The following is a 13354-nucleotide window of genomic DNA, read 5'->3' on the forward strand; positions in this document are numbered from 1 at the left end:
GTGACGTCTTTTGTTGCCCTCTGTCGGATGCCTCTTGTAGGCTTTCCATGCCCGGTATTTTTCGTCAGAGGCTTCTCGGCACGCAGGTCCAAACCAGGGCTGGTCAGAGGGCTTGGTGGTGTGAGAGGAGTGTGGTACCCAGCGCTCTTGTAAGGTGAATAACAGCTCTGAGAACTGCCTCACCTGCTGGTTGACATCTCCACTCAGAACAGCTCCCCAGTTCGTCCTTCTCAGGTCCTCCCTTAAGGCTCCCCAGTCTGTGGCTTCCCACTTCCACAGAGTGCGGAGAGGTTCTCCTCACGTTGGCGTCTGAAGTGGAATTTGGTGATGACAGCTACATGATCTGAGGTGCCTATAAAGTCCAAGGGTGAACACTGAACATCACTGGGGGGAAGATCGGTCACCACAGGGTCAAGAGATGACCCAGAGACATGAGTGGGGAAGGTGACATGATTATGTAGGTCATGTACCACCAGTAGCGTGTTAAATGAGGCGTGCACTGTGTGTGGGTTCAAGTCACCTACAATTATCACTCCCTCACACTGGTTGGCCGTCAACAATAGGTCCAGGTTTTCTGTGAGGTAGTCTGTTATCGCTGCGCCTTGAGAAGGAGGACGATAACAGCCAATGCACAGTACACTTCTACCCACACTGTCTATTATTTTCCAAAATAGCATTTCCAGGTCACTGGGCATGTTCGTGGGAGACTCTACCACCTGAACGTTAACACACTCTTTATAACAGAAGGCCACGCCACCTCCCCGTGTGGAGCGGTCTTTTCTTATCCAGGGCGAGTAACCCCGGACGCGGGCGTAGCTTGGAGGTATGTTGTCGTCCAGGAAGGTCTCACACACGAACACAATGTCTGCCTTGTTCCTGGTTATGGCTCTGTGAGTGAGCTCCCCAATGTTGGTATGGAACCCTCTCACATTGGCCGACACTATCGTCAGTTCACTGTTGAGCGGAGTGTGGCGGCGCCAGGTAGTAGGGGTGTCCGGCGCCATAGTGAGCTGGGAAGGCAGGTGCGGCCGCAGGCCACTGTGGTGGTGAGGAGCTGTGAGGAGCCGTGAGTGGAGCCCTTGTGTGTCTCAGCAGAGGAAGCTGCCAAGCAACACTTCTCAGGGCGACTAGTGTTTCCTGACCACTCTGCCTCACTGCCTGCACTAACTCCTGCTGTCTCACGTCCGCAATCCTGATCCTACAGGTGGCGGAGGAATGGTGGCGGCCTTGACAGTAATCACAGACCTGCCTCGGGCACTGATCCCGAGTGTGTCCCTGACGTTTGCACTGAGGGCACTTGGTCTGCTGCTGTCTCGCCTGAATCACCTCCTGTCGTGACTGCTGCTGCCGACGCTCGGATGATGATTCACTGGAGTCGGAGTTCCTTCCTGTGGCCGTATTCCTCCTCTTCTTTCGCTTAGGGCGGTGTTGCCTGCCAGCAGAGCTGCTTTGCGTGGTGGCAGGGTATTCCCCTCTTGTTTGGGGCACACCTTGCTGTAACGTTGATGCAGGGTATGGCGGGACAGGAGGTTCTGGGGTGTGTGGGGGTTGGGGTGGGTTGGGTAGGGGAGTTTGGGAGTTGGGAGGTAGTGTGTTGTTAGAGGAGGGGGTTGGGTGAGGTAGTGCAGCAATGTCGAGTGAGGTGGGAGGGGTAGGAGGAGTAGAGGATGAAGGAGGGTTCAGTTGGGCAGAGGAGGAGGGTAGGAGAGGAATAGAGGTTTTGGGTGGGGAGGAAGGTGTAGGTGGGGTGGGGATAGTAGAGGAAGAGACAGAGGTGTTGGGTGGGGAGAAAGGTGTTGGTGGGGTGGGGAGGGTAGGGAGTGGGACAGAGGTGTTGGGTGGGGAGGAATGTGTAGGTGGGGAGGAGAGGGTAGGGAGTAGGACAGAGGTGTTAGGCGTAAGCGGGTTGGGGATGGTAGAGAGAGGGACAGGGGTGTTGGGTGAGGAAGAGAGGGGGGATGTAAGAGAAGGAGAAGAGAAGGAATCACACTCCCCTGAACCCACAGTCACAGTCTCACCTGTTTCGCTCACAATTTTATGAGGACGAGCCGTGCACGCTACTGTCTGTTGCACCAGGCCCTCACTAGCGAGGGTGGCTAGGAGAGTGTCCACTATAGACACTGCCTCTACTAGCACTACCCGCTTGTCAGCAAGACCCGCCGTGACGGATCTGTAGCAGCTCAGCTGACTCTTTGATGAGGCGAGCTCCTTTCGAAGGTTCCTGGCGATTTTCACCAGTTCCTCCTTCTGTAGGTCTCCTAAGTCGTCCTGAGGCTCCTCTACACTTTGTTGCGAGGCAGAGTCCGTCTGGGTTTGGAGATCAGTAGTTGCCTGGTGATTTCTCTAGTGGAATCCATTTAGTCAGCTTTGGAAATTCATTAGACTTTTTGTCTCAGCAGTTAGACTTATCTCTCATTAATTAGTAATGAATATATTATCTTTTTGTGGTTAAGCAAGGAGAAGCCCAGACACATGATGATATCCCAGTTATTAGAATAATTGCAACAACAATATCTAATCATATCTTATTTATGTCTGGTGAAGTGTGATTGCTCTTCAAATTAAATAAACAGTTAGATCGTTGATAGTAGGTATAATTTGATGCTGATTTTAAACAACCACTTTTATTGTACTCATAGAGGGTTTATATGTGAATGACATAGTCAAGTGATTTCTTTTTATGCCTCTATGCAAAACACAGTAAATATGCGCAAAAATGTTTTGCTTGTGTGAACCATAGTTGGTATCTGAATAGATTTCTGTCTATCTTGAAAATTCATAATTATTGAAATAAAGATGTAGATTATATTTGCTGTAAATATAGTCCTCCTTAGCATTCATTATGCTGAGAGATTTGGTTTCTCAAATTTAGTATCTTTACATTGTCAAAATAAAAGGTAACCATATTTATTTCTAATTCAGAGTAGAAAAAGAAGATGAAATTGGAAGCCTCATTAAAGGATGTAACTTCCTGCTGCGTAACATCCCAGATGAGCAGTTCTCGTATTGTAGACATGAAGATCCGGAGTATCGCTTCATCAACACTGAACCAAACATATTCCCTTATCTGCTTGTCAACATTGGATCAGGAGTGAGCATAATGAAGGTAAGAAGAAAATTTTTGCCATTTGTGGATGAAAACTTTAAGAACAGGATATCTTCTACTCCTTTGTATCTTGTTATGCAAAAGGTGACATCATTAACCTTTTGACTTCTCTGGCTCTTCATTTATATTAAAATTGTCTGATACAGTTCTGAAAGGCACCGCAAATGGCAAAAGAGTAATTTTGTAGTTCAAACTTTCTGATACTTATGAATATTTTTTTTTACTGTATTTTTACTTTATTCCTCATTAACTGTGCTTACAGACTCTTTCAGCCATATCCAGTACTTACAGTTGTCTGCTCTAGGTAAGGCTGATCAATTCAGTATGAAATTTTTTGTTCTTTTAGAGGGACCTCATAGGCACCATAATGCATTGGTGCCTATGAGTACATAGAGTGGTGTAATAATAAAGCTGTTGCTTTGCCAGTTTTCTGTTACTCACTCCATCCTGTTTGTACCATGGCTTTGCATGCACTTCATCCCCTGTGTTGTCAATATGGGCAAGAAAAGTATATCAGTGCACAGATAGCTACTCTAAAGGAAATCAGTTTGCAAACAAAGGCAGTCTCCAAACAAATCAGTGTCTCTCCAAAAAATGTCCAATGCCAGGTTAACAAGTTTTACCATAAATGTAGCCATGCAATTCTTGCCCACAATTACTGGTCTGGCAAGGCCAAGAAGACAGATCTTCACTCCCAGATTATTGTATAGTATGTGTTAGAATCTAGTTCACATGTGACAGCAAGGGAAGTAAAAGAAAGCAACCTGTACATATTTGGTGGGTGTTCTGTGAGAAACATTAATAGATATATTGTATAGCTGGATTTTACCAGCTTCAAAAAGAAGCCCCTTCTGACTCTTGGGTTAGAGATAATTAGGCTTGCTTTAGCAAAAAGAAAAAAAGAAAAAAACACATAGTGTATGGGATGTTGGGCTTGAGATACTATGGAGTGATGAATCCACTTCTACTATTACAGACATTAGTTTTGGAAATTTATACAATATGCCAGGCAGCAATTTTTTTTAACTCTTCACTATATCAAAGTTGACTGCTTAACACACTATTAAGACAACTGCTGGTCAGGCTTTGCTTGGCAGGCTCAGAAGCTGCTACTACTATGCCACTTGGTGAAGGTGGTGTAATGCATCAGCTTGACTTCACTTAAAAAATGTAAAGTAAAATTTTCAAACTGAATTGGTCAGTGATGCTGAGGGCAGACTAATCACAGTGAAGACTCAATACTTGAATGTCTTTGAAGTCAAACTTTTCAATACTGTTGGACCTTGATAACTTGGATCCTGATAATTCGGATTTCATGATAAGTCGGACACTGACTCACCCAGGGACCAAAGTCAGAGTTGAAGAATTTTTTTTCAAATTTTTTTCACTTTCCTGTATCTCATTTTCTATTGATATTATCAAAACTCAAATTCCAAGTAAAAATTGCACTTTAGCTAGTTAGTCAAAAGAGGAGGTAGTAGACATCTACTGAAATGATAATTCACTCCCAACAAGGTCTAATAGCACTAGTTCAGGGGTGCTGTGAACCTTCCATTAAAGCTAGTTCTGATCTTGTTGAACGTTTCCCTTTGTATCTCACAACTTAATGGGGCAGTCACAGCCTGCCCTCTAAAGATAACTCTCCTTCTTCACACAAAATTACATGCACTTACCACACTTACACCCTTCACTTAAAATTCAAAATAAAAAAATGGTGACTCCAAACCCAGCCATGGAGTCCCCTTTTGGGGAGGGGACCAGAAATGTCCCCAGGTCAGACTCCTCGCTTGATAATGACCCCAAATGTCTTGACACCTCCCTCAACTTTTTCTACATTAACTTTTGTAACATTCACGGTCTTAGATCTAATTTTAATCTGTGGAACACCATCTTTCCTCTACTAAACCTAATCTTTTCCTCACCGAAACACAGCTGTCTGAGGCAACTGACAGTAGCCCCTTCTCTTTTCCCTCCTACTTTCTCTGTTCTCATTTTTGTTCCAAAGCTGGATGTTGCGTCTATGTGTGCAACGACTTAACTTGCTCCCATGCCCACGCTCTCGAATCTTCTGAGTTTTCCACCATCTGGCTACGACTTAACAGTCACTCTCAAACTAAATTCATCTGTGCTGTTTATTTCTCCCCTAACTCTTTTGACTATAGTAAATTCTTTGACTACCTAACTTCTAAAGTGTAGCACATTCTGTCCCTCTACCCTTTCGCTGAGATTTCCATTCTTGGAGATTTCAATGTTTACCACCAGCTTTGGCTTTCCTCTCCCTTCACTGACCACCCTGGTGAACCAGCCTTCAACTTTGCTATCCTCCATGACCTAGAGCAACTGCTGCAACATCCTACTCGTATTCCTGACCGTCTTGGAGACACGCCCAACATTCTTAATCTCTTCCTCACCTCTAACCCTTCTGCTTATGCTGTCACCCTTTCATCTTCGTTGGGCTCCTCCGATCACAATCTCATTTCTGTATCTTGTCCTATTTCTCCAATCCCTCCGCAGGATCCCCCAAAGCGAAGGTGCCTCTGGCGTTTTGCCTCTGCCAGCTGGGGGACCTAAGGAGGTATTATGCTGATTTTCCCTGGAATGATTATTGCTTCCGTGTCAGAGACCCATTTCTTTGTGCTGAACGCATAACAGAGGTGTTAGTGTCTGGCATGGAGGTGTACATTCCTCATTCTTTTTCTCAACCTAAACTTTCTAAACCTTGGTTTAACTCAACTTGTTCTCGTGCTATACATGATAGAGAGGTTGCCCACAAAAGGTACTTGAGCCTGCCATCTCCTGAATCTCATGCACTTTATATCTCTGCCCAGAATCATGCCAAGTCTGTTCTTCAGCTTGCCAAACACTCTTTCATAAATAGAAAATATCAAAATCTTTCAAACTCACACTCCTCTTGTGACTTCTGGCATCTAGCCAAAAACATCTCAAATAACTTCACTTCTTCATCTTTCCCTCCTTTATTTCATCCTGATGGCACCACTGCCATCTCTTGTCTCTAAAGCTGAACTCTTTTCTCAAACCTTTGCTCACAACTCCACCTTGAATGATTCTGGGCTTGTCCCTCCCTCTCCTCCTCCCTCTGACTATTTCATGTCTACAATTAAAATTCTTCGTAATGATGTTTTCCATGCCCTTGCTGGCCTAAACCTTCGGAAGGCTTATGGACCTGATGGGGTCCCTCCTATTGTTCTCAAAAACTGTGCTTCTGTGCTTGCACCTTGCCTGGCCAAACTCTTCCAACTTTGTCTATCGACTTTTACCTTTCCTTCCTGCTGGACATTCGCCTACATTCAGCATGTTTCTAAAAAGGGTGACCATTCTAACCCCTCAAACTAACATCCTATAGCTTTAATCTCTTGCTTGTCTAAAGTTTTTTAATCTATCTTGAATAGGAAGATTCTCAAACATCTGTCACTTCACAATCTTCTATCTTATCGCCAATATGGCTTCCGTCAAGGTTGCTCTACTAGTGATCTTCTGGCTTTCCTTACTGAGTCTTGGTCATCCTCTTTTGGAGATTTCGGTGAAACTTTTGTTGTAGCGTTAGACATATCAAAAGCTTTTGATAGAGTCTGGCATAACGCTTTGATTTCAAAACTGCCCTCCTACGGCTTCTATCCTTCTCTCTGCAACTTTATCTCAAATTTCCTTTCTGACCACTCTATTGCTGCTGTGGTAGACGGATACTGTTCTTGTCCTAAATCTATTAATAATGGTGTTCCTCAGGGTTCTGTCCTGCCACCCACTCTCTTTCTATTATTCATTAATGACCTTCTTAACCAAAATTCTTGCCCTATCCACTTCTACGCTGATGATACCACCCTACATCTTTCCACGTTCTTTCAGAGACGACCAACCTTTCAGGAAGTCAACAGATCACGCTAGTTAAAGATATGAAGTCCAAGTGGAGAACAGTAGACAGCGGAGTGCCACAGGGGTCAGTATTGGCACCAATACTTTTTCTCGTATATATAAATGACATGCCAGAGGGAGTGAACAGCTACATAAATCTGTTTGCGGACGATGCGAAACTGTGCAGAGTCATTAAACAAAAAGAGGATTGTGAAATACTACAGGAAGACTTAAACAAGATCTGGAAATGGAGCAGAAAATGGGAGATGAAATTCAATGTGGACAAAAGCCATGTCATGGAAATGGGAAAAAGTGAAAGACGACCAGTGGGAATCTATAAGATGGGAGATGGAGTAGAACTAGAAAAAGTAAAAAAGGAAAAGGACTTGGGAGTGACAATGGAAGAAAATAATCAACCGTTAGCCATATTGATAGAATTTTCAGAGAGACGATAATTTGCTAAGGAATATTGGAGTAGCATTTTCTATATGGACAAGGAAATGATGAAGAAATTGATAAGTACTAAAATAAGACCTAGATTGGAATATGCAGGTGTTGTGTGGACTCCCATAAAAAGAAACACATAAGAAAATTAGAGAGACTACAAAAATGGCTACAAGAATGGTTCCAGAATTTAAAGGGATGGCATATGAGGAGAGACTAAAGGCAATGGATCTACCAACCTTGGAGCAGAGAAGAGAGAGGGATCTGATACAAGTTTATAAATTGATTAACGGAATGGATGAAGTGGATAATGAGAAACTGATCCTGAGAGAAGAATATGACTTTAGAAGCACAAGATCGCATAGTAAGAAACTAAGGAAGGGACGATGTCTGAGAGATGTTAAAAAATTTAGTTTCCCGCAAAGATGTGTTGAGACTTGGAACAGTTTGAGTGAGGAAGTGGTATCAGCAAAGAGTGTACATAGTTTTAAAGAAAAATTGGATAAGTGTAGAAAACTGAAGATATGGAGACGGGACCACACGAGCATAAAGCCCAGGCCCTGTAAAACTACAACTAGGTAAATACACAAATCAGAAAGTGGTATGTGGAAAGAAGGAATATGGAGGAACCCCTAGAGGGAGCAGTGGGTGGACCGTAATGTATACTAATATAGATGGGATACTGTCAAGTAGATTGGAATTGCAAGACTATATGATAGTGGAGAAGCCTGATATCGTGTGTTTGACTGAGACAGAATTGCATGAAAAAACAAAGATAAATTTGGATAATAAATATAATATATGGAGAAAGGATAGGGAGAGTAAAGGTGGAGGAGGAGTTATGATTATGACGAAGAAATAAATAAATGTGGATAAGGTTTGGTATGGGAACAACAACGCAGAAGTGATAAGCATAAGGATAAAAAGTGATGGAAAAGAATTAATAATCATGGTGACCTATGTACCTCCTAAAACAAAATTCTTGGACATTAAGGAATACGACAATATGATCAAGGATACTTTACAGAGTTTGGAAAGTGTATTATCTGGAAAAAGAAAGGTGATACTAGTAGGAGATTTTAATTGTAAGGAGGTGGATTGGGAAAATCTAGTAAGTGGTGTTGGAGAAGAAGCATGGGAGAGAGATTTCTTAATCTAATGATGGAAAATATGATGGAACAGAGGGTGAAGGAAAATACTAGATATAGAGGAGATGATGAACCGGCTAGACTGGATTTGATGTTAACAAGAGAAGTGTACCTATGTGGAGATATACAATACAAGTGTCCTTTGGGAAAGAGTGATCATGTGGTTATGGAAATGCAGATAGCAACAACACAGCGAAGGAAGGACGAGACATACAGGAGTGGTAGATTGAATTATAGAAAGATGGACACAGAAAGTTTGAAAAATTATTTCAGAAAATTAGATTGGGAGGAGATGTTACAAATCAGAGAAGTGCAAAAGAAATATGAGATTTTATGAAATATTATAAAGAAGGAGTTATGAAATTTGTACCAAAGTATAAACCAAGAGAGGAAGGAAGAAAGGATTGGTTTAATGCAACTTGTGTTAAGGCTAAGGAAAAGAGAGATGTGGCTTGGAAAAGATGGAAAAAGAGCAGGAATATACTAAATAAGGAGAATTATAGAGTGGCAAGAAATGAGTATGTGAGGGTAAGGAGGAGGAAGAAAGAAAATTTGAAAAGATATTGTAGACAAGAGTAAGGAACATCCAAAATTGTTTTACAGGTTCATAAATGGTAAACTTAAAAGAGAGAGTCCATTGAAAGATTAAAAGGAGAGCAAGGGATAGTAGATGACCCTAAGAATATAGCGGAATTGCTAAATAATAGGTTTCAGCAAGTATTTACTAAAGAAACAATGTTTGTAAAGCCACAGAATGTACAAGGAAATGTGCACATGGAGGACATTAAGATACCTAAAAAGGAGTTATATAAAATGTTGGAGGAACTTAAAGATGATAAAGCGATGGGACCAGATGAAGTTTCAGGAAAATTATTGAAGGAGTGTAGAGAAGAATTGATTAATCCATTATATGATATTATAAGGTGCTCATTAGAAACAGGGAAAGTACCAGTAGAGTGGAAGAGAGCTGAAGTGGTGCCCATTTATAAGGGAGGCAGTAAGGAAGAGCCTCTTAACTATAGACCTGTGTCTCTAACAAGTGTGGTCGGTAAGATTTGTGAGAGGGTGATAAAGAAATATTGGATACGGTTCCTGGAGGATCATAAGTTATTATCGGATCATCAATTTGGCTTCAGGAAAGGGAGGTCATGTGTAACAAATCTACTGAGCTTTTATTCAAGAGTGGTTGACAAAATACAAGAGAGAGAGGGATGGATGGACTGTGTATATTTGGATTTAAAGAAAGCTTTTGACAAGGTACCTCACGAGAGATTGTTATGGAAAGTAGAGATTTATGGAGGACTGAAAGGAAAAGTGTTAAAGTGGATGGAAAACTACTTGAGATGGAGGGAGATGAGAATGGTAATAACGGATGCAAGGTTGGACTGGTTGGTGGTGGAGAGTGGAGTCCCACAAGGCTCAGTGCTGGCACCAATACTTTTCCTGGTATATATAAATGACATGCCAGAGGGAGTAAACAGTTATATTAATTTGTTTGCGGATGATGCGAAGTTGTGTAGGTGTGTGAAGAGTGAAGAAGATTGTGAAATTTTACAGGCAGACCTGGATAAGATTTGGGAGTGGAGCAAGAGGTGGCAAATGGAATTTAATCTGAGCAAAAGTCATGTGATGGAGATGGGAAGAGTGGAAGACGGACAAGAGGGTCATATAAGATGGGTGAAGAAGTAGTGTTGAAAAAGGTGGAAAAGGAAAAGGATTTGGGAGTGATAATACAAGACCATGGGCAGTTTGAGGCTCATATTGATAAGATGTTTGGAGAAACGTATAATTTGATAAAAATATTGGATTAGCCTTCCATTATATGGATAAAGATATGATGAAGAAATTAATTAGTATGGTAATTAGACCAAGATTGGAATATGCTGGAGTGGTTTGGTCCCCTTATAAAAAGAAGCATATAAGGAAGTTGGAGAGATTGCAGAGAATGGCAACAAAAATGGTTCCGGAATTGGCAGAAATGACCTATGAGGAGAGATTAAAAGAAATGAATTTGCCTACCTTGGAACAAAGAAAAGAAAGAGGAGATTTAATACAGGTTTATAAACTGTTGAATGGACTGGATGAAGTGGATAATGAGCAAATGATGTTGAGAGAGGAAAACTTAAGTAGAACTACAAGATTGCATAGTAAAAAGATAACCAAGGGAATATGCTTGAAGGATGTGAAAAAATATAGTTTCCCACAAAGATGTGTGGAGGTGTGGAATGGTTTGAGTGAGGAGGTGGTGTCAGCAAGGAGTGTGCATAGTTTTAAAGGAAAGTTGGATGTGTGTAGATATGGAGACGGGGCCACACGAGTATGATACCTAGGCCCTGTAAAATTACAACTAGGTGAATACAACTAGGTGAATACACACACACACACACACACACCCGGTAGCTCAGTGGTTAGAGCGCTGGCTTCACAAGCCAGAGGACCGGAGTTCGATTCCCCGGCCGGGTGGAGATATTTGGGTGTGTCTCCTTTCACGTGTAGCCCCTGTTCACCTAGCAGTGAGTAGGTACGGGATGTAAATCAAGGGGTTGTGACCTTGTTGTCCCGGTGTGTGGTGTGTGCCTGGTCTCAGGCCTATCCGAAGATCGGAAATAATGAGCTCTGAGCTCGTGAGAGGGTAACGTCTGGCTGTCTCGTCAGAGACTGCAGCAGATCAAACAGTGAAATACACAAGTGCCCATTGGGAAAGAGTGACCATGTAATATTAGAGATGGATATAGAAGAAGGAAAGGAAGATAGAGATGAATCATACAAAGGAGACCGATTAAATTACAGAAAGGCTGATGTTGAGAATCTCAAGAACTATTTTAAAAACGTAAACTGGGAGGAGATGGAAAACTCATTAACGGTTCAAGAGAAATATAACTTATTTTTGGAAATATACAAAACTGGGATCAGGGAATATGTTCCAAAATATAGACCTAAAGAAGAAGGAAAGAAAGATTGGTTTAATGCAAGATGTGTTAGGGCAAAGGAGAAACGAGATGGAGCATGGAAAAGGTGGAGAAGAAACAGAAATCCAGAAAATAAGGAAAACTTCAAAACAGCAAGAAATGAATATGCTAAGGTGAGAAAGGAAGAAGAAAGGAACTATGAAAAGGACATTGTCGAAAAATGTAAGGAACAACCAAAATTGTTCTACAGATTCATAAATGGAAAAATAAGACAAAAAGAAACAATAGAAAGGTTAAAAGGAGAAAACGGAATGGTGGAAGACCCAAAAGTATGGCAGAACTGTTAAATAGTAAATTTCATGAGGTCTTTACTAAGGAATCCAAATTTGAAAGACCACAGGGTAATAGAGAGACTGTCTATATGAAAGAGATTAAAGTAACCAAGCTTGAAATAAAAAGTTGATGACGGAATTGGATGAGGAAAAGGCAATGGGACCGGATGAAGTCTCAGGCAGAATACTGAAAGAATGTAGGGAAGAACTAGCAAGTCCAATATACAACATCATAAAATGCTCAATAGAAAATGGAACAGTGCCAGTGGAATGGAAAAGAGCTGAGGTGGTTCCCATATATAAGAGCGGAAGGAAGGAAGAACCTTTAAATTACAGACCGGTATCACTAACTAGTGTAATATGCAAGATGTGTGAAAAGTAATAAAGAAGCAATGGATTGAGTTTCTTGAAGACAACAAAATATTATCAAATAGCCAATTTGGTTTTAGAAAAGGTCGGTCGTGTGTGACAAATTTATTGAGTTTCTACTCTAGAATAGTTGATAGAGTACAAGAGAGAGAGGGATGGGTTGACTGTATTTATTTAGATCTAAAAAAGGCTTTGGATAAAGTGCCACATGAAAGATTACTATGGAAGTTAGAGAAGGGTGGCTTAAAAGGAAGCACATTGAGATGGATGAAGAATTACTTAAGGGGGAGAGAAATAAGGACGATAGTTAAAGATATGAAGTCCAAGTGGAGAACAGTAGATATATATATATAAATGACATACCAGAGGGAGTGAACAGCTACATAAATCTGTTTGCGGTCGATGCGAAACTGTGCAGAGTCATTAAACAAAAAGAGGATTGTGAAATACTACAGGAAGACTTAAACAAGATCTGGAAATGGAGCAAAAAATGGGAGATGGAATGCAATGTGGACAAAAGCCATGTCATGGAAATGGGAAAAAGTGAAAGACGACCAGTGGGTATCTATAAGATGGGAGATGGAGTAGAACTAGAAAAAGTAAAAAAGGAAAAGGACTTGGGAGTGACAATGGAAAAAAATAATCAACCGGTAAGCCATATTGATAGAATTTTCAGAGAGACGTATAATTTGCTAAGGAATATTGGAGTAGCATTTCACTATATGGACAAGGAAATGATGAAGAAATTGATAAGTACTAAAATAAGACCTAGATTGGAATATGCAGGAGTTGTGTGGACTCCCATAAAAGAAACACATAAGAAAATTAGAGACTACAAAAAATGGCTACAAGAATGGTTCCAGAATTCAAAGGGATGTCATATGAGGAGAGACTAAAAACAATGGATCTACCAACCTTGGAGCAGAGAAGAGAGAGAGGGGATCTGATACAAGTTTATAAATTGATTAACGGAATGGATGAAGTGGATAATGAGAAACTGATCCTGAGAGAAGAATATGACTTTAGAATCACAAGATCGCATAGTAAGAAACTAAGGAAGGGACGATGTCTGAGAGATGTTAAAAAATTTAGTTTCCCGCAAAGATGTGTTGAGACTTGGAACAGTTTGAGTGAGGAAGTGGTGTCAGCAAAGAGTGTACATAGTTTTAAAGAAAA

At 41.3% G+C, this 13354-nt stretch overlaps 2 protein-coding genes across 2 annotated transcripts in view; one reads left to right on the top strand and one right to left on the bottom strand.

Moving 5' to 3' along the window:
- Positions 1–279: 279 nt before the first annotated feature.
- Positions 280–2637, bottom strand: LOC123516402 (swi5-dependent recombination DNA repair protein 1 homolog). Its single transcript, XM_045275658.1, has 2 exons — positions 2623–2637; positions 280–2343 (listed from the first exon to the last, which is right to left on the bottom strand). Exons 1-2 carry the CDS (start codon positions 2635–2637, stop codon positions 952–954), a joined length of 1407 nt encoding a protein of 468 aa, XP_045131593.1. The 3' UTR covers positions 280–951.
- Positions 2638–2706: 69 nt separating this feature from the next.
- LOC123516403 (4'-phosphopantetheine phosphatase-like) overlaps positions 2707–13354 on the top strand; it is a 504510-nt gene continuing 493862 nt past the window's right edge. Inside the window, exons 1-2 of the mRNA XM_045275659.1 lie at positions 2707–2729; positions 2923–3106. Of these exons, the coding sequence (XP_045131594.1) occupies positions 2707–2729; positions 2923–3106 (207 nt within the window). The remainder of the gene's footprint in view (positions 2730–2922; positions 3107–13354) is intronic.

This window comes from Portunus trituberculatus, chromosome 41, assembly GCF_017591435.1.
Source record: "Portunus trituberculatus isolate SZX2019 chromosome 41, ASM1759143v1, whole genome shotgun sequence".
In the NCBI taxonomy this organism is placed as follows: domain Eukaryota; kingdom Metazoa; phylum Arthropoda; class Malacostraca; order Decapoda; family Portunidae; genus Portunus; species Portunus trituberculatus.